Source organism: Parasteatoda tepidariorum, chromosome 9 (genome assembly GCF_043381705.1).
Source record: "Parasteatoda tepidariorum isolate YZ-2023 chromosome 9, CAS_Ptep_4.0, whole genome shotgun sequence".
NCBI lineage: Eukaryota > Metazoa > Arthropoda > Arachnida > Araneae > Theridiidae > Parasteatoda > Parasteatoda tepidariorum.
This window is the reverse complement of record NC_092212.1, coordinates 16,164,727-16,191,886: the sequence shown is the minus strand read 5'-3', so window position 1 is coordinate 16,191,886 and position 27,160 is coordinate 16,164,727. Positions and strand designations below refer to the sequence as shown.

The 27,160-nt window shown below is 29.9% G+C and overlaps 2 protein-coding genes and 1 long non-coding RNA gene across 3 annotated transcripts in view; all 3 read right to left on the bottom strand.

Annotated features, from left to right (window-relative positions):
• Positions 1 to 638: 638 nt before the first annotated feature.
• Positions 639 to 10,200, bottom strand: LOC107437229 (protein toll-like). Its single transcript, XM_043044621.2, has 5 exons — positions 9,721 to 10,200; positions 6,896 to 7,337; positions 4,371 to 4,627; positions 2,089 to 2,400; positions 639 to 833 (listed from the first exon to the last, which is right to left on the bottom strand). Exons 1-5 carry the CDS (start codon positions 10,198 to 10,200, stop codon positions 639 to 641), a joined length of 1,686 nt encoding a protein of 561 aa, XP_042900555.2.
• Positions 10,201 to 16,452: 6,252 nt separating this feature from the next.
• Positions 16,453 to 19,395, bottom strand: LOC122269799 (uncharacterized). Its single transcript, XR_011637768.1, has 2 exons — positions 18,902 to 19,395; positions 16,453 to 16,900 (listed from the first exon to the last, which is right to left on the bottom strand). It is a non-coding gene; the product is annotated as an uncharacterized lncRNA (long non-coding RNA).
• A 305-nt stretch (positions 19,396 to 19,700) lies between these two features.
• Positions 19,701 to 27,160, bottom strand: part of LOC107437228 (protein toll-like) — a 17,348-nt gene continuing 9,888 nt past the window's right edge. Inside the window, exons 4-6 of the mRNA XM_043044620.2 lie at positions 23,252 to 23,563; positions 22,240 to 22,378; positions 19,701 to 19,921 (exon numbers count right to left, since the gene is read on the bottom strand). Of these exons, the coding sequence (XP_042900554.2) occupies positions 19,701 to 19,921; positions 22,240 to 22,378; positions 23,252 to 23,563 (672 nt within the window). The remainder of the gene's footprint in view (positions 19,922 to 22,239; positions 22,379 to 23,251; positions 23,564 to 27,160) is intronic.

Here is a 27,160-nt window from a genome sequence, read left to right as displayed (position 1 = left end):
TTACGTGCACAACTAGTTTAATTTTTTAAAAGTCTGCGAAGACTGCTTATAAAATAAAACTGTGTGGAGTTTTTCTGATGTAGAAGGTGATGACTCAGCTGTCGAAGGGGGTGGAGGGGGAAAATTGTAAATATGCTTTTAATTCTTCCTATTTAATTTTCCTAAATAAGCTGATATTGAATATTTACTTCATTTAGTAGTATCTTTCGATACATGTAAATTATCAGGCTGCACACCCAATCACAGTTTGAGATATAAAGCATGCGGTATTTTAGTTTATCAATTAAATTTTGAGACAAAATGATGCTAATACAATTCTGCAATCAACCGTTTTTGAAAGGTAATTAAATTGTATACAGTAGCCTGTTATTTATATTTTTGATAGGTATCTCTGTTTTTGTGTTATTAACGTAAAATTTTTTTTAGCGTCATCTAAATTGGTTTTTATTAGTTTTTAAACAGAAATAAAATTAGATTTTAATAAATCTAAAAACTGAGAAACGCACAGTTTTTGATTTATGAACTTTTAGTCACTGATGTGAACCCTGTTTTTTGGGTGTCAGGGTTCTGAAGACTTATAAGCAATCTTTATTGTTAAAATAATTATAGAGAAAAAAATTCTTTTTTAAATGACTAGATTAACTCTTTTCAGAATCCCGGAATATGAAAGGATTCGATAAGTAATAGTACTTACCCGTTCCCCCCGCTCCCATTAGGATATAGATCTGTGGTTTAGGGCAAAGCTCGAGTTCACTCAGAGTAATTATTACTTTTCCTCTCAGACTTTCTCTGCCTTCTTCAAAGCTGCATCGTACCTCGTTTACATCTAAAATCTGAAAATAGTTCAAATTCTTGACAATTTTATAAGTATTGTTGTATTAAAAAAATGTGTTATTTATTAAAATCGAGAACAGAGTTGTCAGGTCTCAGATAATTGTAGTATGAAAACATCAATTAAGTAAGCTAATTTTATCTGACAGTTAAAAATATTACACTTTAATTATCACAACTTTCACACAATGCGGTGGATAAAATCATTTTTTAAGTCAAATTCCCGAGACCAGTATATTACAAAACACCTGAAAATTAAACAAAATAAATTCTACCTAGTGACAAACTCCTATTTAGCCTTCATTATATGCATTTTTGGTAATTGATTTGGATTTATTACATGCAACTTTGGTAATTTTTTTTCTTCTTGGAAATGCGACAAAGTCAAATTGATTTTTCTTTTTCTCTTGTTATTAAATACATTTATCTACATGATGGCATACTTATTTATATTTATTTTCTTGAGTAACTATGCTGTTTTGAGATAAGCTAAATAAAAATATACAAAATTTGCAATTTTTGAATGTTTCAATTGTTATACCTATTAAAAGCATCATTAACCCAGTAAAATGCTGAGTCCTAGTGTTGTCCTGAACGGTGAACCTTAATATTCGTTAAAAAAAAATATTAGGGAATTGTTGTTTAACCAAGATTTTCAGGGCAGAAAAACGCTCAAAACTGAATGTTTCACTTATTTTGGCTGCCATAACTAGCCAGCGGTATATTAATAACAAAGCGAAACAAAACTTCGGGGTATAGTTGCTTTCCTTATATGAACCCCTTAAAACATACTTATGTTTTCTTTTAAAGAAATAGCTTTGAACAGTGATTATGATTATTATGCAATCATTTACTGTAACAATACCAATACAAATTACAAGTATAATCGATTATTGTTATCGGCAGAACTTTAGGCATCAGACATTTATTGCTAGAAGTTTTATTAGTTTTTATTCTGAAGTTTTGTCATGAACTTATCTCTTAGTACTGAAACTACTGATTTAAATAAATACTTTAAGAAACTTATGAAGTAGTTTTATGAAAAGGAACTATCCTACTTGTAAAGGAATTTATTAAAAAAATGTTATCATATTTGTATAAAATATGAACAGATATAGAAGAATTTTGTGTTCACTCCGGCTTTGTGCGTTCAAGCAATTAACCTTTTATAGCGTATTTTTTAAATTTGTAAGTTTTGGAGCATTTTAATAAAATTGAATTACAAGTTAGGTGGTAACAGTTTGAGTTCGAACTTACCGTAGAATTGTGTGCTATGATCCACTTTCTAAACGGTAGAGTATCACAATCACACCTCCACGGGTTTCGAGATAGAGTGAAGGTCTTGACATTAGACGGCGGATTATTGAAGAATCTTGTAATATTGTTTTCTGCCAGTAAAAGAACCTTTAGGTTGTTTGGAAGACTGAAATCCAATCGTGAGATAAAGTTTCTCTCCAAATTTAAGATACGTAGCTTGGACGCTGAAGGAAGGTTGATTTCGACTGGATTAGACAACAAGTTTTCTCGAAGATTTAGTTCCATAGTTAATTCTGGAAATCTAGTTGGTATCTTAGAGAAAATATTAAGATATTCTATCACTCAAAAAAATATTTTACGATAGAAATTTTTATAAAAAATGTCTGCACTGCACTGCACAAAAAAAAGAAAAAAAAATGGGAGCCCATTATAACTTTTGATTTAATGATCAGATTTTCACGTACTCAACCTTGATGGTTCGAAAATCTATTCTTAAATATGCTAAATTATTAGAGTAGGCAATATATTAAGTAACGAATTAAACGTGCATAACGCGTTTTCGAATAAACATGACATTTTTACGAGTGATTCGGATTCTTCACCTTCCAAATGTGGGAGGCTGACCCGATTTGGAAAATGTTGTCCCGATAGTTCGGTGAGAAGTGTGGGTGACAGTTTGGACCTTTTAATATTAATTTCAATTTGATGTTAAAACGGTTTATTATAAAAAAAGTACTCTTTTTTTACTCATTAATAACTCTTTTGACATTGCAATATCGTAGCTAAGAATGAAGTAGAAATTCTTGTGCATTTGCTTCCCTCAGTAGTTAACTTTAAATTACGAACCCTAAATTATGACAACCAATTAGTGCAAACGATACTTTAAATCACGAATACATACACAAAATTACTAACAAATTTAAATACATGGTATTTATTTTATAGTTAAGCCTGCGGATCATTATAATTGAGTCTTAATTTTGAAAAATCCGATCATTAAATCGAAAACTATTAAAGTTGTTTGCGTTTTTTGTGTGCATTGTAGATTGCGCTTTATAAATTTAAGACATTCCATAAAAGAGTTTGACTTTAGTCTATTAGAACTAAATCGGCAAACATACAAAACTGGTTTGTAACTTTTATGCAAGCATAACATTTTTTAACACTAGGTTTACGAACGTTTCTTCTATACCTATCTCCACGAACACGCGTCAATTTGACGCATGAAGAAAAAAAATGAAAATATGAGGTATATATTTATGGAAAGTTTTTATTATTCAATAATTTTACTATACACGTCTCTCTAATCAATTGACATCCCCCTGACATCATTGACATTCTGCGTTTGTTCTTTCCATTATTGTTTATCGGCGACAGTTGTTTATCGCTTGTTTCATTTGAGATAACGATATTGGATAACGGATCGAAGTATTGTCTGCAAATTCCTATTTATTGCTGATGTGATGTTTGCATGTCTACTCAAAATTTTGTCTAAATTACGATCGCGTCAAATTGACGCATATCCGTAGAGATAGGTATACCACAAAGAGAATTTCAATATTTCAGCGCTTTTGAAGAAAATAGACTTCAATATATTATTTACCTCGATCAGTGGATAAAAGTCATTACAAGAGATAAAATAAAAATGTTAACGGGTTTTGTAATTTTCCTTATAAAATTCGAAATGCGTCAAAATGACGCGTCCCGTGAACGTAGAGTTAAATGTTTGAACAAAAAAATAAATAAAATAAAATAAAGATTAAATCAAAAAACAACGTAAATAAAGCATAAATAAAGTAACGGAATAAACATACTATAATTTTGATTCTTTATATAAAAACTTTTTATCAGTGCCCTAAACACTGAATGATAATAGAACAGTAAAGTAACAAACTCTTTAGTAACCAACTATTCAAAACTTTCCTCTAAAATTTAACGGAATAAACATACTATAATTTTGATTCTTTATATAAAAACTTTTTATCAGTGCCTAAACACTGAATGATAATAGAACAGTAAAGTAACAAACTCTCTAGTAACCAACTATTCAAAACTTTCCTCTAAAATTTAACGGAATAAACATACTATAATTTTGATTCTTTATATAAAAACTTTTTATCAGTGCCTAAACACTGAATGATAATAGAACAGTAAAGTAACAAACTCTTTAGTAACCAACTATTCAAAACTTTCCTCTAAAATTTTTTTTTGGATTTTGATAAATATTATGATATTCAAAGGGTAATTAATCCGGAGAGGTTATAAAAAGTTATAATAAGTACCCTTGTCAAGCCTTTTGATGCGCAATTCACATTTGCGTATCCCTTGTCTCGGAAAGCAACACATGAACAATCACAATACGATGGACAGTCTTCTTTTGGCCAAGATAAATCTTCTTTAGTCAATTGGCTGAGCTGTTTTGTTTTGAACCTGATTGGCAAAGAACAAGTAAAGTCCAAAATTGATGTATTTAATGCTGTGTTAGCCGTCATCCAATCTCTGATCCACAAAATGCGACAATCACACACCCAATTATTTCCTGTAAGATAAAAAGAATGTAAATAACTTAAATTTGCTAAACTGGAAGAGTTTAGCTGATACTGCCGATTTTACTTCTTATAAATTTTGAACTGTTAAAATTTTATTAAGGAATTAATTAAAAATATAAGATACTTCCACTCAGTGATGAAACGTAAGCCTTAAAAAAATAATAAATCCCTTGATAAAAATTCTTTGGATGATTTTGATGAGAAATTTATACTCATATATAAGAAAAGTAACATCTCGGTAATCAACGTACAGTGCGTAAAAAAATGATCGGACCATCAATCTTAATGATTCGAAGGGGTAATCTCAAATATGTTAATTCATTAGTGTAGAATCAAATATGCTAATTAATTAGTTACGAAATCAGAATGAAAAATGTACTTTTTCAGAATAAATATACCATTCTTTCGATGGATCCAGAACTCTGATCATCGAAATGTGGGGAATAGCCTCAATTTGGGAAATATTCTCCCTATAGTTTGTTCTGGAGAGTTTTTTAAAGTTTGGACCCCTTAATGTTAAATTTACTTTTTTTTTTGTATTTTCCCATACCTCAATTTTTTTTTTAAACGAATTGAAAATGCTTTTAACAGAATTAAAAATTTTGGTTTTCCAATGAAAATTCCTGGCAAATAGAACTATAGTAAATATTTCTTGCTATTTTATTTATTAAATTTAAAAAAAAGTTGATTTGTAAGGTATACAGCTTTTTTCATAATTTTGAAGAAAGTGAATCTAGATGGTAAAATACAAAATTTGAGCGAAATCGGTAGAATATTTCCTGAGATATTGAATTTTAAGAAACTCTAATCTTCTTACCGTAAACCATCTTACCATCTTCCGCTTACCATAATTAATAATTAAAGAATGAAAAATTTTCAATAGCCACTTGAGATAGTTGTTATTACTTTTTATGACTATCACCACTCGATTAACGCAATCCTTGCTATGACTGAGAAGAGAATTTTTTTTTTTGATATTCCGATGCAAACTGTTGGGGATTAAATGTATTTACCAAATGCAAATATTTCTTGAATCTCTAAACCACCTGGAAACGATTCTCTTGGAAAAGTTTATAGTCTATTACTGGACAGTTTTTATAACCTGCACTTGATTTTAATTATAACTTTATTGGCCATGCAATCGCGTAAAGTGGCTTAGCAGTTACACATATTCGAATTGAATGTAAGTCATGACGCGGAAAATTAACTTTGAATTAACCCTTTGCACTTGAGACTGTCAGTCACCAATGTTGCCTGCAAATTATCCATCACTTTAATTGTGAAATTTTTTTCATCTTAATGTTTAGTTACCACTTCATTCAGTGATCTCCGGATATAAGTTTGTAGTCCATTTTTTCCGTTCATTTTTTTAATTGATGAAAGAACTTCGAGCGCAAAGAGTTGAGAAATTTTTTTCGAATTTTCCGATGCTAATCGCATACCTGCTAACTTTTAGGCATTTGGCGTTTTTTGTTATTTTTATATTTAAAGTGGTAGTAAATATATACTATTTTTTCTTTTATAAAATTAATTTTAAAATGATTTTGATTACCACTATTCTTAAAAAAAAGTAAGCATATATAAACACGTATTACTATTACATACCTGCGAACTCTTCCGGATTTACCAAAAAATTTTATTTTCATATTTAAAGTGGTAGTATATATATTCTATTTTTTTTTCTTTCATAAACTTAATTTTTAAATGATTTTGATCAACACTATTCTTACAAAAATTAAGCACATATATTAATATGCATTACTATCATGGTTATCGACTTAAGTTTTCTCAAATACAACGTATTTGTTTGCTTAAAATTGAAGTTTTATTTTTATTTTAATACCACTGGGAAAAATTATAATGGAAGGGATTAAAAGTTGGCAGGTAAGCTATCATGGTTGTCAGCTAAAGCTCTTTCAAATACAACGTATTTTTTGCTTACAATTGAAATGCTAATTCCATTTTACTACCACTGGGAAAAATTATTATGGAAGGGATTAAAAGTTGGCAGGTATGTAATCGAAAGAGATAAAAATAAGCTTACCTGTTGTAATTATTTCTTGAATCTTCAAAGCTCTAGGAAACGATTCTCTTGACAAATCTATCTTTTTTAATCGTTTTAGTTGAAAAAATACTTCTGAATAGATTCAGGAAATACATTTCTCAAAGAGTATCAATCCTTAAAGCAATGGATTTGTATGTTTTGTGCTTGTTTTCTGAAATTCCGATGAAAATTGTTGGAGATTAAATGTACTTACCTGTGGTAAATAATTCTCGAATCTTTAAAACATCAGGAAATGATTCCCTTGACAATGTTTTTAATCTATTAAAAGACACATCAATATTTCGTAGCTGGTCTAGTTGAGAAAATGCTTCTGAATCGATTTGGGAAATATGATTCGTCTTGAGTATCAATTCTTCAAGCGATGGAATCGACGAAAAGCAATTTTTTGTTATTTTACTAAGACGGTTACCATGCAAATAAATAGTCTTCAACGATTGCATCGATTGAAATGTATAATCGCAAGATTCGATTAAGTTGTCACTTAAATCGATATGTTCCAAACGATTGTTTCCAGAAAACCATTTTGTAACATTACTTATATTATTTTCTTTCAGTTTAAGACTAGTCAAATTTTCCAAATTGTAGAAAAGGTCTTCAGGTATTGTTGTCAATAGGTTATAGCTTAAATCGATATTCTGTAAAAAAAAGAGAAAGTCATTAGTTTGGAATACATTGACCAAAGTAATTACAACATGAGCCAGAAAGAAGAATGCTCTTCTGTTTAAGAAGAATTCTCTTAATGCATGTTAATTAGTTTAGAAGTACAATGGGCAATATTTAATAGTGGAGAGTTTGATAAGTCTTTATTTGAAAGAGTCGTATCCGATTCTGAAGAAGAAAAGTTGGTGCTGATTGTTTTTAGTTGTGTTTAGAAAAAGAACTTTTAGAGTTGTATAAATTAACTTCAATAAAAAATGAATCCCTGATCCTTAATATGGAAGCTATAAAAATGCCTCAGACTACCTGACAATTACAAATATGCTTTCTTACGAAACGATTGTTTAGAATCTGATGAATGATCGCAGTTAGTAGTGTAAATGAATAAGATATATGGTTAAGCATAGGATAGAATGAGAAGGATGCCAAAATTTGTTCGACGGGTGATTGGAAAGTCAATTAATAATACTTGAAAACCAGATTCTAGTAATATTTCAGAGTGACAGGAGAGAGGAGACGAACAAAAGTTGCCAAAATTTAAATTCAGAAAGAAAAAGGAGTTTCATCGGAACAAAAAGAATGATCACGAGTAGACAAGAGGAAATTTTTAGATGATGCTTGTTCCGTTTACCAGAATTCATCTAACCGAAATGGAAAAAGTCTGTGGAAAGGAAAGGTGCTTCTTAATGTATTGCCTTAAAAGCAGTTCTAAGGTATATCAATGTACTAAGAGAAAAATAAATATGCATAGATATTCTGCCAAAGATAAAGTGGAGTTTATAGATGGCTTAGTACTGAAGGTTCCTGCAGGGGATTAAGAATCACTCTGTGATACTGCATTCTTGTAGGTCAGTGTTTCCCAAACTTATGACTTTTGTGTATCTTTTCTAAATTTTTCGCAACTCTGTGCACCAATAATAAGAAAATGAATGTATTTTTTACTACAAAAAAATTCCACAAAAATTAAAAATCACAATTGTCTGTTGACACCACTAATTATTAACTGTTAACTCTGCAAAAAATAGCCAATAGAACAATACGTAATCGTAAATTTTCATGACTAGCTTTGTTTTTGAATACAATTTTTTGAAATTTTCGTTTGTTGCAAGATATTTCGCATAAGAACGCGTACCCCAGCTAAACTGTTCCCGTACCCCTGGCGGTACGCGTGCCACACTTTGGGAAACACTGTTGTAGTTTGAAGATATGCTGTTTAACCCAGAAAAAAGAAATAAATATGGCAAATGGTACTAAGGAAGATATAGGCAATCGAAAGAATTATGAAACTAGCAAAAACATACCGAAAACAACTCTTGCAGTTGGGAAAAATGCTCTTGTGATGGAAAGTGGCTACGGAAACTGCGAAAAAGGAAATTAGGTTAGAGACGTTAGCGAGGTTGCATTTATAAAAAGCATAAGCCAATCAGCACGAACTGAGTGCGGATAAGATGAAATGGTAATATTATTTTACCCGATTATATTGTAGCGTAGATTTAAGTCAATATATATTTAAATATTTAAAAGAAAGCCTCCAGATCTGAAAAAACAACAAGAAAAATTCAGTATATGAAAATTATTTCAGTCACTGCCTCTATGTTTCAGTTATTAAATAATACAAAAATGCAATTTAGTTATGAAGTTGTCATGTTTGTAAAAAGTTGAGTTAAGAATTATCTATATCTAGTAACTTTGACTTTATAAGATTTTGACTATTAAACACTTTGACTTTCTAAGTAAAATTTGTTAATTTGTAACGAAAGCTTTAAATGGAAAAGAGTTTTCCTCAAATTTAATTTTTAGTATTAAACAACATTTATTAAAAATGATATCGGCATTATATATGGAAACGCACAAATTGTTTTATTTCATATTCCCATTACATCGTGTTGTCCAGACCATCATTTTAGGGTATTATCAGCACTTATTAAATTTTGTTTATATCACAAAATAGTGTTGGTTGAAAAAACCCTCATCATATAAAGCTTGCAGAAAAAAAAGTATTACCAAGGATTACTTTAAAAGTATTGTTAAGGATTACTTTAAATACTTGAGCATTTTTCAACGATTTTTTTCCACATTTTTTCATTTCTGGAAAAGAATTATTTAGGTTAAATTAATACAGTATCGTGACTAACAGCCCAAAAAAGGAAACGAGAAGAGCATTGTTCACTGACTGATTTTATTTCCCAAACTCTGATACTTATTTATCTGAAGCTAGACAAGCTTCACGCTTTCACTTGGAATAAAGCCTCAACACTTTACAAGGATAGCTCAGTGTTTTACCCGTTGAGCCATTGATGCTTTCACTATTCTCAATATATATTAAAGAAGATAAAAATAGAAATAGATTATAAAAATTACCATCAAACTAGGATTCTGAAATAAGCCGTCAACTGTTATCAGATCGTTCTTGTCCAATTTAACCAATCGTAAACTCAGGCAAGGATCAAATGTTTTATTATCTAAGATCTTCAACTTATTATTTGTTAAAATAATTGATTGAAGTTTAATATCACCAATAAAAACACTGCCTAATAGTGAACTTATTCTGTTTTTAGTCAATGAGAGGTTTATAAGTTCAGGCATATATTGAAGTTCTGTTGTAATCTCAGTTAATCTACCTTTCACAATCTCAAGTGTTTTTAAATTCTTGATACTACTAATGGCACTTGGAATTCCATGAAATCTTGTTTCAGAAAGAAGTAGCTTAGTCAGTGATCTAGTATGATCGAAGGCGTTGTCGTCTATTCTTTGAAGGGGGCATCTCACTCTTATTTCAGGTATCTTGATATCAAAAAATGTACTTCGAAATAAACGTAGCCTTTGATATTTTTTTGACATTTTGCAATAGAGACGCAGTTGAGCAAATGGTTTTGATTTCAAATTACGAACTAAGAAAGTTCTAATTGCATTAAAGTTAACCACACTTTCGCAAATCACTCTGGGATTTTTTCTCACATATCGCACCCTGCATGCATCCTTTTCCGTGTCAACTAACAAGAAAATGCTAAGCATCACAATTGAAACCACTAAAGTAACATTCATTTTAGAAATTATAGCAAAGAGTGAAAGTTAGTATTTGGAAGAAAGCAAGCATGCAGATAAGTCTCGCATTCTGTTATCAGAACGCTTGATATTTCTGAATAAAAAGTGACTCGTTGTGAATAATAAAAAAAGAACAATCATCTTACACCATATCAATCGAACTATAATGAAGTTTTTAAAACTCTTTGAAATTTTTTCTTATTCTGATCAAATTATTTTCAGAAAAGGAGATTATCTTCAACGTATAAGAAATCTGTTAAAAGGAAGCTATTTGTGATAAAGATAACGCTTTAAGAATATCAATTTGAAAACAAAGATTGATACCAACGATCACTTTTGCGATCTGCATACCTATTCTAATTTTTAAGAAAAAATACAAAGTACTATTGAAATAGCTATGTATGTTAGCAATTTTTTAATGAAGAATAAAGCATTTCATGTTAATATAAGGTTTGAAATATTGGTCAGCATTTTTTAATTACGTTACATATATATTTCAATAATCTAGTTCTAGTTAATTTATTCTTTTTAGGCAGAGAGTTGAAGACCTATTTAAAAATACTCTAAGTAATAAATAATTATCATAATAATAATAAAAAGTAGTAGGTTTAAAATATTTGTTTCAAGTAAAGAATGAGGATTGATTTTCGTTTTTGCAATACTTTTTTTAAAAAATATCTCAGATTACACTGAAAATAACGTAATTGCCTTCTTGCTAAACGATTGCTTTGAATTTGATGAATGGTTGCAGTTAGTAGTGTAAATGAATGTTACACATGATTAAGCAATGAACCCAGAAAGTGTAACGGTTATAAAATGAAATAAAATCGATCAACTAAATTTGAGTACAAACAAGCTGTTACAGTTAACCAAACTTTAAATTTTTTTACAAAAATTACAACAAATAAAATAGAACACAATAAGTAAAAATAACAAGTAAAAAAATAAAATAAAATAGAATAAAAACAGAATAAAACATAATCTATAAAGCGAGTAGCGAATTCAAATGTACTTACATGAACGGTAAATTTTTCAAGAACGATTTAAAATATTTTCGTAACAAGATTGCCAGATTGCAAAATATGAAAACATAAGCGGATAGTGAGCGTAACTAAAGGAGTTTTGTTTTGAAGTGCCGTTCTTACTGCATTGCTGAAGTGCGTTTGATTTGTTAGTTACCAAGGATAGGCCCGAAAATGGATGTGTGCAGGGTAATATTGTACTGGATGATTTAGAGAAGTTGACGATAAATAGTTTTAGAAAATAAATATTTATTGAAGAAAAAAATATAAAATGGAAAAGAGAAATATGAATTGTCTGTTTTGCACGTAATTTTAGCCATGGATTTGCACATGGAAAAATTTTATAAATTAACAGAGAAATTTTATTAGTAGATAATTTTAGCCACGGATTTGCCCGAAATGAATTTGCACGTGGAAAAATTGCATAAATTAATAAAGTAGTTTTTAATAAATAATTTTAGCAACAGATTTGCCCGAAATGAATTTGCACATGGAAAAATTATATTAATTAACAAAGGAATTTTTTTAGTAAAGGAATTTTATAGTAAATAATTCTGACCGCGGGTTTGCCCGAAAAGGATTTGCACATGGAAAAATTATACAAATTAACAAAGAAATTATTTAGTAAATAATTTTGGCCACGGATTTAATCGAAATGAATTTGCATATGGGAAAATTATATAAATTAACAAATAAAATTTTTAGTAAATATATCTACAAAAATATACGATTAATTCAATGATTTTATATAGAATTTTATTACTTTATTTGGGTATCCATTGTTTTTTTATCAAATTTTGAAAGAGCTTATAGGTTTGTTTTTTGGATAAATAAATATTACTTCCATATTCTTTAAATTCTATTCATTTCATTAAAAGCGGTATTTAAATAGATGCTCCTAGAAACATTAGAATTCCAAGTAACTAGTTTATTAATATTAAAATTAAAATCATTTCTTTTATCGTATAAATCAACAAAGCAGATATTTTCAACTTTCATAATACCCAAATCCAAAAAATTGAAATTAATATTATCATCATGATTACGAAGTAAGATTAATTCCTCAGGGTATATATCACTCAATAAAACAGTAAAATCTTGGAAATTAAAGATAATTAAGTCATCAATATATCTAAAAACAAATTTAATACTAAGAGTATAATTTTTTTCATAATAATGCAAAAATAAGTTAGCTAGGAGAGATGAATAATTAGATCCTTGTGGTAGCAATGCAGTAAGAACGGCACTTTAAAACAAAATTCCTCTAGTTACGCTCAATTTGTGCTTACGTTTTCATATTTTGAAATCTGGCTATCTTAATACGAAAATATTTAAAAAAAATTATTTTAAATCATTCTTGAAAAATTTCCCGTATATGTAAGTACATTTGAATTCGCTTCTCGCTTTGTAGATAATGTTTTATTCTCTTTTTTTATTTTTATTTCATTTTATTTTCTGTTTTTACGTGTTATTTTTACTTATTGTGTTCTATTTTATTTGTTGTAATTTTTGCAGAAAGTTTTATGAGTGCTCCTCACACTATTGTGCTGATATATTTTGCTTTGTCTATATTGATACAATATCAGAAAGCACTCTTTTTTGTGGATATAATCGTGTGGGCTGATGAAAATATTATACCTTTTATTTTCTGGATTTTTTAAAAAAAATTTTATACTTTTTTTCCAGTTGTTTGTTATTTTTTTATTATTATTTTTCTTTTCTCCCCTTTTTTCATATGTCTGTAATTTACCTTTGTTTTATCTTTATTTTGAACTTATCTTAAGAGTTCTGTTTACTTGCAGCTTATGCGCAATAAATGAAACTTATAGTTTTTCTTAATTTTATTCGTGTCCTTTTGTATTTATTTTGCTCTGCATATATATATGGGCCATTCTCACAAAAACTGTCATTTTCATGTCCCCAGTATATTTTATGTTTGTTTTACAACTTACGAAAAAAAATTTTCAGGGAAAGTGTCCTTCAGAATGCAGGCTAACAAAAGAATAAAAATAAAATTATCAATTTTNACATAATTATTATGAATAAAGTCAATGAAAAAATTTAAACTACAACTATATTTAAATTCATAACTGTGTCGGGAAAGCCACATACAAAAACTCAGATGTATTTAATGTCACTTTATTTTTACCGACACTATGTTTTCTTAAAACGAAATAAGCAAAATTATATTTTTACAGATTCTTGGACATTTATTTTGGTAGTAGGAAATCGAAATTAAAATATATGTACACTTTATTTCTAGATATAATATGTACTCAGAACTCTTGTATTAAAAGAACATCATCAGAGCTATCTTCTTGCATTTCGTAATCAATAATAGTATCAGGAGATTTTTCAGACATTTCGTATCGCAGCATATCCCAGAATAACTTATCTCCAAACTCCAGCCATATCGTCGATTCCATGACTGTCTTCAGACTCTGATCCATCTCTTTCAGGGGTGGAAGGGGTCCAAACTTCACAGGGATGATCCGATGCAATTTCTCCTCCAATGAATTCGCAAATGCCATTCTGAATATCCCCATGCAATACTCGTTTTCCAAGTAGTTCCTGTTTTCAGGTAGTGTACAGATAATTTACATGATATAGTCGTTTATGAACAAATAAAATCTAGATTTCATTGGTTTTAATCAGCATAAAATTTATAAAAGTTATAAAGGTATTTAACAGTGAATAAGTTACGAAGTCATGGCTCTTTTTCGGGATAAGAAAGCATTGTCCTACATAAATTTATGAGTTTTATTTAAAATATCTAAGAACCATAGTTTCATCCCTTCTCGAATTGAAAGAAGTTTCTGACAAAAATAAGATATGACTAGTTGTAATTAAAATATAAATTGTTATAACTAAAATATAAATAGTTATACTAAAAAAGACAATATTCTTTTCATTTCAACAAAAATAAAAATGTCAACCATGTAATACTGCCTGATTCTCAACCTATTAACACTCAGCCTCAATAAGAGGCTTTCATACTAAAAACATCTGGGCGAAATAGTTGATAGAATTATTTCTTTTAAGTACTTTACATTGAAGCGTCCTAGCGTCTTCATATAATGACGGTTCCCTTTTTCGCAAAAATAAAACGTAGTAACGCTACTACTTCATTATCAGAAATAATTTTGCTGAAATAGGAGAGCTATATCACAGTATATATATATAGACGTAGACGTGTAAATTTGAACCTAAGTCACGAAATGTTGTTTTAAAAAGAAGTAGTTTAGTGAGTGATGTAGTATGGTTGAAGGCGTTGTCTTCTATACTTCGAAGAGGGCATCGCATATTTATTTCAGACATATTCCTGAGTTTAGAAAGTACATTGTTTATTAAACCTAGATTTTTGCAAATTTTTGACCTTTCGCAATTTCGGCATTTTTTTGTCACTTGGCACTCGAGAAGCACTCGGAAAATTAGCCTTGCTTTCGAATGGTCAGCAAATGTGCTTCTAAAATCACAGTCTCGAAAACCTTTGCAACTCACTCTAAGGTTTTTTTCCCCAAATTGCACTGTGCATGTGTCACTTTTCGTGTCAACTACCAAAAAAAAGCTAAACGTCACAAATAAAATCAATCAAGTTATATTCATTTTAGAAATGATAGCAAAGAGCGAAAGTTAGTGTTTGGGAGAAAACAGGCACGCAGACAAGAATAATTAATTATTCTGTAAGAAGAATGACTATTAAATCATCGCACACCAAATCAATCCTATTCAATCGTAATACTCTATAAAATGAAAGTTTTTTTAGTTACTTTTTTTCTTGTTCTGATAACATGTGTTTGAGAAATGAGATAATCTTTAACGCATAAAATTTCTGTTAGAATGAAGGTTCTTGTAACATAAAGCTATTGTGATATGCTCTAAGAATATCAGTTTAAAAAAAAAGGTTGATACCAACAATCACTTTGAGATATATTCTCATATTCCGGGAAAAATTCGAAAAAGTATTAAAATAGCAATTTCATAATGATGTTTGCAATATTTCAGATGAATTTATGGTTTTTAATCATTGGTTAATATTTTTTTTATTCTACATCAAATGGGGTTGTTTTTAATCTAAAACATCACTTTTATCAAACAATTTATGCCTTTAAGCATGATTGAACAATAAAACCACATGATATAATCCTCACTAATTATTATTTTCGATTGTTTTTATGATCAGAAGTAGTATAAGTTTTGCTTTATTTCTGTCGCATTGGAGAGGGAAGAAAGGCTATCAGCGATATTCGGGAAACATTCCTGAAAAGTATCAGAAGATTTCATTTTTGAACTTCTGTAGCGAGGATGGTTACCCCGTTTTGGTAGCTCGATGACCTGTACGTGAAGTCGAGCATTTAACGGTAAGAGCAGTTCAAAGAAGACCGACACTGTGCACCCTCGGACCCTTCGCAGTCTGATAAAAGGGGCCACTCACTCACCCACTGACCACATTCAGTGATGCTTCACTTCTGCGATTTACTGGAAATCGTGTTTTACGATCAGTCTACCGTGAGACTATTAATTACCGAAAATTAAAACAAAACAAACTAAGTGTTATTAAACGCTGTATTAAATTTCTTTTTTATAATTTCAGGGAAAATAAATTTGTTGCATTTTATTTGAATAAACTTTGTATACTTTGGTTGACCCGACAACTAATTGCAATTAAAAGAAATAACACATGAACAAATGTTTAAAGTGGTGAAGCAATATTAGAAATTACTTTCTCGCTGATTGTTTAATAATAAAAAATAATAATAATAATAGCTATAAAAGATATTAATCGACCTTTAATGGTAGTCAAATTATCTATAAAAATCAGATAAGAAAGATGAGGGAAGTGTGTGGAGTTTTTACAAATTCGCAATATTCCTTTCATATATTAATGAAAATATAAATGAATACCGTTTTTTTAAAAGTAGAATGAAATAAATAATTATTATGAATAAAGTCAATGAAAAAATTTAAACTACAACTATATTTAAATTCATAACTGTGTCGGGAAAGCCACATACAAAAACTCAGATGTATTTAATGTCACTTTATTTTTACCGACACTATGTTTTCTTAAAACGAAATAAGCAAAATTATATTTTTACAGATTCTTGGACATTTATTTTGGTAGTAGGAAATCGAAATTAAAATATATGTACACTTTATTTCTAGATATAATATGTACTCAGAACTCTTGTATTAAAAGAACATCATCAGAGCTATCTTCTTGCATTTCGTAATCAATAATAGTATCAGGAGATTTTTCAGACATTTCGTATCGCAGCATATCCCAGAATAACTTATCTCCAAACTCCAGCCATATCGTCGATTCCATGACTGTCTTCAGACTCTGATCCATCTCTTTCAGGGGTGGAAGGGGTCCAAACTTCACAGGGATGATCCGATGCAATTTCTCCTCCAATGAATTCGCAAATGCCATTCTGAATATCCCCATGCAATACTCGTTTTCCAAGTAGTTCCTGTTTTCAGGTAGTGTACAGATAATTTACATGATATAGTCGTTTATGAACAAATAAAATCTAGATTTCATTGGTTTTAATCAGCATAAAATTTATAAAAGTTATAAAGGTATTTAACAGTGAATAAGTTACGAAGTCATGGCTCTTTTTCGGGATAAGAAAGCATTGTCCTACATAAATTTATGAGTTTTATTTAAAATATCTAAGAACCATAGTTTCATCCCTTCTCGAATTGAAAGAAGTTTCTGACAAAAATAAGATATGACTAGTTGTAATTAAAATATAAATTGTTATAACTAAAATATAAATAGTTATACTAAAAAAGACAATATTCTTTTCATTTCAACAAAAATAAAAATGTCAACCATGTAATACTGCCTGATTCTCAACCTATTAACACTCAGCCTCAATAAGAGGCTTTCATACTAAAAACATCTGGGCGAAATAGTTGATAGAATTATTTCTTTTAAGTACTTTACATTGAAGCGTCCTAGCGTCTTCATATAATGACGGTTCCCTTTTTCGCAAAAATAAAACGTAGTAACGCTACTACTTCATTATCAGAAATAATTTTGCTGAAATAGGAGAGCTATATCACAGTATTAGGTCCTACCAGAACGTTTTGTCCGCCAAAGTACACGTCTCCTTTTACAGTTATGGTAAGGTTCTTTTATAAAAGAAATTGTTGGGCATTTACCTTTGTGTATGAATCAAATATACCGCTTAGTTCTGTGTAGATGCGTTACAAGTTTGAATCTGTTAATATTTGCACTTAATAACCTGCACTTATGAATTTGAAAAATATCACACCAATTTCATTTAAAAAATAACCTTTTGCCTCACTCTAAAAGAAGGAGTTAAAATTCTGAATTAAAAAACGGAACACTAGGAATAACTTTTGATTCAATGATTGGATCTTCACGTTCTAGTACTCAATCTTAATGGTTCGAGAGGGTGACATCAAATTTTCGTATTAGTAAGTACAGACGGTATTTTAAGTTACGAAATCAGAAACAAAAACGTTCTTTCTCTGAATGAACATACCTTCTTTTTGACTAATTCGGATTTCAGACACCCAAAATAGTAGATGCAATCAGGAAAATATGATTCCATTAGTTAGGTCAAGAGTTCAAAGGAGTGTTTACTAAGCTTCTTGAAATACTGACGAAATAAATTAATTCTTAGGTCAGGCATATCAGTATTCCTTTGAAACCTCTTGGACTTGGTAATTCACTTCAGAATAATGTTTTTGTTGCTGAGAAAGATTTTTCAGTTGGCAGTCTGTGACATTTTATCAGGCGGCCTACGCTTATGTCATTCTTGCTCTTAACATGAATGTGTATAATAATATTTTCAATTTTAGTTGTAGGTATTCTTGATTGAGAAGATTCTGTAATCTAATTAATGTAGCATTTGCTTGATCTTAAATGTATATATTAGATGTACCGTTTAGAGCTCAGTCAGATTCTTGTGTTACGATTTTCAATGTGTATGCACATGCTCTTTAGAGGCATATATTCTATGTATCTTTAAACTAGAACATTTCCATTGTATTAAAAGGTAAATATCATACCACTTTCATTTATAAAAGAATCTTTTACATAACTGAGAAAAAGACGCGTACTTTCACTGACAGAATTTTCCGATGGACCGAATATTATACTCCCTCCGTCTCAAATTAGTTGCTCCGTTTAGGTTGCAAATTTTGTCTTAAATTAATAGATATTTTTCAAACAGGCGGTGTGTGTCATTAATAACTTCCGAAGCAGTTAAGTAGATCGATACCAGTAAAATTATACTACTAATAAATTTGCAGTTCATGATATTTACATTCAATTAAATATAATTAAGGAAATAAATCCGAAAGAAACTGGTACACTTAGTGAGTCAAATGACTGCTTACTATTCACCACTTGTTTCATTATATAGCTTATCTCGATATTTTCTGCATAAAATTGGGCTAAAAATAGCCAAGGCAATAAAATAGATCGCTACACTTACTTAGTGAGCAAAACGACTGTACGTTTGCAATCCACCATTCGTCTCATCAGATTGTTTATTTCGAAATTTCCAGTTTTAATATCTCTCTGGGGTACAAATAATTTATAGAATGGATGCTTCAGTTCCAGCACTAAAGGAAAATACAAATGAAACAATGATAAAGTTTTACAAATTACGGTTACTTTCTGGCTCAGAAATTATATTTCATACTCTTAGGCTAGCTTTAAAGCAAAAGCAAAAAAATATAAATGAAGACTAAAACGAAATCCCAACGAACCCTACTAAGCTCTTAGTTGGCAGTCATGAAAAGCTAACCAAGTCTAAACTTTTCTGTAAGTATGAGTATTATGAGTACTCATTTATTAGAGTATTTACTCAGTTAATATGAGTGCTCATAACTGCCGATATTTGACCATTATGCAAAAAAAATTTGAAAATGGTAGTGAAGCTAGAATAACGTTTCCTATCTGTCATCTTTTATTCCTTCCGAAGACAATTTTTCTCGAATATCAATGAAGTGACAAGTGAATTACAATCAAGGGAAAAAAAGTTTTCATTTAGCCAGAACATGAACACATCTTCTTACAGTTAACATGTCTCTCCATGTACTATGTTTAATTTTAATGTCACGACGGTAAATGTCATATTAAATAAAAATTTAATGCTAAAAATTAATCCTTTTGGTACGGGTAATTTATGAAAACAGTCCTACAAAATCTGGATTGAAAAATAATAATAATCGTTAGTTTAAATGAGGCCATGGCTATATTTTCCTTTAAGAAAATGTTAAATAAAAGTTTTAAAATATATAGACATCTTTAAACTTGCCCGGTAGAAAGTGTTTTCGAACATCTGAGGCGTCTACATCTGAGAATGAAATATAAGCATCGAATAGTTTTCCAACATCTCTTTCCCCTCTTTTTTTCAAACATCTCAATCCTCTTGAATAGAGCCACACTCTTATATGATATCGATATCGGAAACACAGCAAAATGAAGATCACTGTCATTATTAGAATCACTGGAATGATTGAAGGAGAAAGTCGATAAAGGTGTTTAGTAAAATTTAAAAAAAAAATAAATGAATAAATCTATGATCAAAACATCAACTACATTTTTTTATAGCATAACATGGAACGCAAATGAGCTTTGCTTTGAACAGTTACATAAAATCTGTAGAAGCTTGACGCTAATAATAGTAGTTATATACAGTAGTCAATAAAACATTTTCAATCACTCACTTTTAGAAGAACTTTCCTCGCTCGACCGAGTTCACCCCCACACGATTTCTTATGGATAGTTCAATCAGGCTACTATGATTATTAGAAACTAGTTATCGTAAGAGCTATTTAATACCAAATCTCGTAAAAATAAGAAATTGGTAACAAATATATGTTTAATTTTTTTCAAAAAAATCTATGGTTATGATTAGTTAGCCTCATTTACTAGTTAACCACCACAGATTCAATTCTCAAATATATTAAAGTTCAATTTCTCTGAATTACATCTAAAATGGAATTCGGGATTATGCGCACAAATGGTTCACTTTTTAAATAGTGTGCACAGACTACTTGTGAAAAAAAAAAGACCGTGTGGAGGCTTTCTGATATAGGAGGTGATAACTCAGCTGTCGAAGGGGTGGAGAGAGAAGGGGAAAATTATAAATATCCTTTTAACCCCTTAACAGTGACATATATTTTAGAAAAATGGACCAAAAATGGAAAATTTTTTGACTGTTTAATTATGTTTTTTATATTATTGAAAAAGTTAACAAATGTTTTTTTATTACAAAAATAAAATTTTAAATGCAATAACTACTGTATATACACTGAGTGGCCAAAATATTATGACCACCTCAGAGTCTTATGCAAATGAGTTATTGCGTCACAGCGTTGTCGATAGAGGGCAAGATAACCATAACACGGGAATGCTGGACAAGTGAGTCATCAGTTATACTGTGTTGCTTGCTCAGATATGGGAAAGAAAAGTGATTTAACTGAATTTCAACGTGGAATGATTGTGGGTGCGAGATGTGTCGGAACGAGCATCAGCAAAACGGCTGCGCTTGTGAAGTGTTCTAAAGCAGCAGTTGTTAATGTGTACAAAGAATGGACAATCAGGCAAAAAACCGGATCTCAACGTCAGACTTGTGGTCGTCACAGGGTACTGAATGCTCGATCAGAGAGAAGGCTGGCCAGTGTTGTGCAGCGCAATAGGAGAGCAACAGTGCGACAAATTGCAAGTGATCTTAATCTAGGAGCAACTGTGAACGTCTCTGAACGTACTGTTCGACGCACATTGCGCCGTATAGGGTATGGAAGCAGGCGACTGAAGGGGTGGTCATAATAATTTGGCCACTCAGTGTATAATTTTTGCATACACACAAAAAAGTAATGGATTACACGCACATCTTATACAATTAGGGAAAATTAAGCAAAATTTTGAAGCTAGATATAATTTTAATTGGTATAATATAATATAAAAACACAACAATATGATTCTCAATACAAAAATTTTACAAATCTTTTACAGTATGGTATAACCTAAAACACCCACCCACATTTCCCACCCTCGACTGAAGTCGTAATCGGTGAAACACTAGGACCACTAATGCCATCTATTTCTGAAACAGTGAATTAAGTATTCTAAAGTAGAAACGAACACTGCTCGGGCTTCACAAAATAGAAACGTTAATTATTCTCCTGCCCGAAATCAGTTTGGGTTCACAAATACTACACGTAGTAGTTGTCCGAACTGGATTCGGACGACACTGGCAAAGGGGTTAATTCTTCAGATTTAATTTTCATAAACAAACTGATATTAAATATTTACTTTATTTCATTGCATCTTTTCGACCCATGTAAAATATCAGGCTGCACACCCAATCACTGTTTGAGGTATAAAGCATGCGGTATTTTAGCTAATCAATTAAATTTTGTGACAAAATGATGCCAATACAATTCTGCAATCAACACTTTTTGAAAGGTAATTAATTTGTATGTAGTAGCCTGTTACTTATATTTTTGATAGATATCTTTACTTTTGTGTTATTAACGTTAAAATAATTTTTTCAGCGTCATCTGAATTGGTTTTCATCACTTTGAACAGAAATAAAATTAGATTTTAGTAAATCAAAAAACTGAGAAACGTGCAGTTTTAGATTTATGAACTTTTTGTTACTGAGTGAACCTTATTATTTGGGTGCCAGGATATTGAAGACTTATAAGCAATCTTTATTGTTAAAATAATTATAGAGAAGAAAATTCTTTTTTAAATGACTTGCTTAACTCTTTACGGAGTTTCAGGATATGAAAGGATTTGATGAGAAATAGTACCTACCAGATCCCACCGCTCCCATTAAGATATAGTTCTGTGATTTAGAACAAAGCTCAATTTCACTCAGAGTAATTATTACTCTTCCTCTCAGACTTTTTCTGCCTTCTTCAGAACTGCATCGGATCTCGTTTACATCTAAAATCTGAAAATAATTCAAACTCATGACGTTTTAAGAAGTATTGTTGCATTTAAAAGAATGTTATATTTTTCTTTTTCTTTGGTTATTAGATACATTTATCTACTCGACGGTATACTTAGTTATCAATATATTTTTTTTTAACAGCGATGCTGTTTTGAGATAAGCTAACTAAAAATATGCGGATTATGAAATTCTTGAATGTTTGAATTTTTATATCTACTAAAAACATCAGTAAAGTGCTTAGTCCTTGTGTTGTAATAACAGTGAACTCAAATATTCGGTAAAAATATAGATTAGGGTGTTGTTGTTTAACCAAGATTTTCAGGGCAGAAAAACTCTCAAAACTGAATGTTTTACTTACTTTGGTATATTAATAATATATCAAAACAAAACTTAGTGATATAGCTGCTTCCTTTATATAAACCCCTTACAGCTTACTTATATTTCACTTTCAAAGAAATAACTTTGAATGATTACTATGCTATCATTTTCTGTAACAATGCAAATTAAAATTTATAAGTATAATCGATTATTGTTTTTGACCCAAATTTAGGCATTAGAGATGAATTGCTAGAAAGTTTTTACATGAACTTTCTTCTCATTACTTGAAACTAATGATTTAAAAAAAAACTTCTGTAGTAGTTTTAAAAAAAGGAACAATCCCATTTGCAAAGAAATTTGCCCTTAACAAACATGTTAACATATTTGTGTTAAATGGTTTGAAAGAATTTCGTAAATCTGCACTAGCACTTCGGTTTTATGTGTTCAAGCAACAAAAATTTTATAGCGTTTTTTTAAAAAAAATTTCCAAGTTTTGGAGCATTTTAATAAGATTGATTTAGCAATTATTTGGTAATGGTTTAAGTTATAACTTACCGTAGAATTGTGTGCTATGATCCACTTTCTAAACGGTAGAGTATTACAATCACACCGCCACGGGTTTCGAGATAAAGTGAAGGTCTTGACATTAGACGGCGGAATGTTGAAGAATCTTGTAATATTGTTTTCTGCCAGTAAAAGAACCTCGATGTTGTTTAGAAGATTGAAATCCAATCGTGAAATAAAGTTGCGCTCCAAATTCAAAATACGTAGTTTGGACGTCGAAGGAAGGTTGATCTCGATTGGATTAAACAGCATGTTTCCTTGAAGGTTTAGTTCAATTGTTAATTCCGGAAATCTATTTGGTATCTTTCAAAAAATGATGAGATATTCTATTATTAAGAAAAATATTACAATAGAAATTTTTATACGAAGTATCTACACTGCACATAAAAAAGCTGGAGCCCATAATAACTTTCGATCTACTGATCAGATTTTCAGATATTTGGACTCAACTTTAATGGTTTGAAGATCTATTCTTAAATATGCTAAAATTATAAGAGTTGACAATATATTATGTTACGAATTAAACGTGTATAATTACGTGTTTTCGAATAAACATAAAATTTTTACTATGGATTCGGAATTTTCACGTTTCAAATATGGGAGGCTGCCTCGATTTGGAAAATATTGTCCCGATAGTTCGGTGAGAAGAATGGCTGACAGTTTGGATCTCTAAATATTATTTTCAACTTGCTGTTAAAACGGTTTATTATATATAAAAAGCACACATTTTTACTCATTAATTACTATTTTGACATTGCAATATAGTAGCTAACAATGAAATATAAATTCTTGTGTATTTTCCTATCCCAATAGTCAACCTTAAATTACTAACCCTAATTTAGAACAACCTATTTGTGCAAACGATACTTTAAATTACGAATTCATGCACAAAATAAATAGCGCATTCAACTACAGCATATTTATAGTTAAGCCTGCGGATCATAAAAACCGATTCTAAATTCCGTAAAATCCGATCATTAAATCAAAAACTATTAAAGTTTCTAGCCTTTTTTTGTGGGCATTGTAAACTGTGCTTTAAAAATATAAACTCATTCTATAAAAGATTTCGAGTTTAGTCCGTTAGAACTAGATCGGCAAAAATATAAAATGGTTTGGAACTTTTATGCAAGCATAAAATTTTCTAAATGTTTGAACAAAAAAAAGAAAGATTACAATAAAAAAGTAAGGTGGATAAAGCACAAATAAAGTAGGGGAGAGTGGGGTCAATTGTAACAGAGCAAAAATTTCGAGTGTCGGGTTCTAGATTTGATTCCTAGGTGGCGCACGAGGTGTATTTAATAAATCTACATGTACACCCCTGCTGGCAACTACTTTTATGTACTTTTGAAAGAGCTACATCACAAAAGATATTTTCACGCTACGTAAGTACTTTTTTTGGTATTAGAATATTATATTGTAACAAAGTAATTTTGTTTAAAATTAAAATTATTAACCGAATATGTAAGTGGACACCTTAATTAACATTTCAAAAAAAGATATTAGTTTTGTTAATTAACTAGCATTGTTTTTAGCAAATGAAGCTGAAATGGCGTCTTGGGGACGATTGTAACAGTAATTAAATTCTAACATCTGAAAATAAACAATCTTATGTTTACAAACCATTACTTAACTCTTTAAGAACCACCAATAGTTTCCTATATCATTTATATTATGCTGCATGTGCATTATTTTATTTGTCACCTTTCACAGCATAAATTAAAATTTTTAGCCCCTTAAAGTTAAAAGTTTAACCCTTAGGTCTCTGCTCATTATTATTTTTACTCCTAAAATATCACTACTATTTTGATCAATAAAAAAATATATCACAACTATGATAATATGTATAATTAACTATGTTTTAGTTGAATTTATCAACTCTTACAATTGAACCCGTACGTGGGGACAATTGTAATAAGTGCACGACTGTCAAAAATTGTTAATAATTAATATAATAACATTAAAAATAAGGTATTCATTTTTTTTCTAGTAGAGGATAGTCTACTTTACTCGTCTGTCAACATAGTAGTGCTTACATGAATTTTTTTAAATCACTTACTAGTAGTGGTATGAAAAATGACTTTAAATCAAATTAACGAAACAAAGAATCATGCATTTGAAAATAAATATAGTTATAGCAAGAAGAAGTTTTACATAAAGCAAATATATAGTGGGCAAACCTGCATTTTAAAACAATTTTTTTTACCATTTCAACTATGATAACACTACCACTAAAGCGAAGCAAGTTAGCGTCTCTTTTAAAATGTTCTAAAAATGAATAAATTGAAATCTTAACGAATATTCCCTGTTATTATTTGAATCACTTAAGGGTAAGATAAGTCAAAGACGAGAATAAGTAGCTTTAGGTATATGATTTTAACAAACAATTTAGTAACCCACTATTCAGAATTTTTCTCTAAACATTTCACTAAATATAATAATATACTAGCCGCTTAAGACGGGCAGCTGTCCGCCACGCTAAAGGTTTTCACAAATAAAGTTTTTTAAAACATAGCAGGAAATCTGAAGATTAGTTGACAATTAAAGTGTTCCTGTCCTGCAATTTTGTCTTTATATCCAGATGAACAGCGACAAATATATCAAAGCGAAGCGTTCTATTTACGTATCGAATATGTTGCCACATTTTTAATACGAAAGTTAAACTTTTCTCCACTTTAATAAATGTAAACTAATGCGAACCTTACAATTAAATTATTAATTCCTTCGTATATTATTGGTATAAGTTGTCGAAAATTAATATTTCAATTGTAAGTTTCGCATTAGCATACATTTATAAGAGATATGCATTTTTAGTTCGCGATCGCAACGAACTATAGGGGGCGTTGTTGTATGAGACGCATACCTGCGATTACTATATGAACCGTCATTCAGTTACTCTGGAGACGTCTTTAATGCAGCGTGTAGCATTGCAACGTTCCTTCTTTAATGTGGCTTATTAAATTTAAAAAAGAAAAATGTTTGATATCCTTTCTTATACAACCGAAAACAAGATGGTATCTCTTTTTTTTTTAAAGGAGGAACATCTAAAACACATCCGAAAAATATTTGTAAATAAACAGAAAAAAATATTTATCTTCTTACTAGAGTTAATACCTAATGCCTGAGAAATAGTTTTACTAAATTTTAAGTTTTAATAAAAATCATTATTTAGAAACTGAAAAACGTAAAGTAAAGAACGCTTACGATACAAAAAAAAAGCAAAACAATTCTAAAAATTCCTTAGATTAAAATAAACAACTTTAATGTTTTTTCTTTTTTGATTCATAATCGGACGTAGAAAACCATTCTATAGAAAACTATTATCAAGAAAAAAATTACTTAAAAGTAAAATTTTTTATTTTATTAAAATTAACACTTACCTGCTTTATAAATCAGAAGAATTCCAAAATGATTTGTTCTTCGATTTTTGTTCATTTTTTAGTGCTACGAAAATGCGTCTTTGCGATTTGCCAAAAATAGAACAAGATGCAATTTTTTTTTTTCCTGAGGGAAATATTTTGCCCATTGTCCACCGAAATCCGATAAACTACTTTGATTTTAAATAAAGTGTTTCGTTTTATGATTTGTCGCAAAAATTTTAGGTGTAGATTGGCGGCACTTAAAAACAGCCAAATCTGTAGCTGTTGTGACGTTAATACATAAGTACCGAATTTTTATTCAGACTTTTCTGAATCATATTACTTGAAACATTAGAATATGCAAGAAGTATACATAAACACATAATGTTATACCATTTATGTTTTCAAAAAAAGTATTTTAACAAAAATTTTTATCTAAAAATTATAAACTATAAAACGGAAAATAAAGAATTCTTAGGATAAAAAACGATTTTAAGAATTCTTTACATTGAAATAAAAACTTTCATATTGTTTCTTTTCTTAT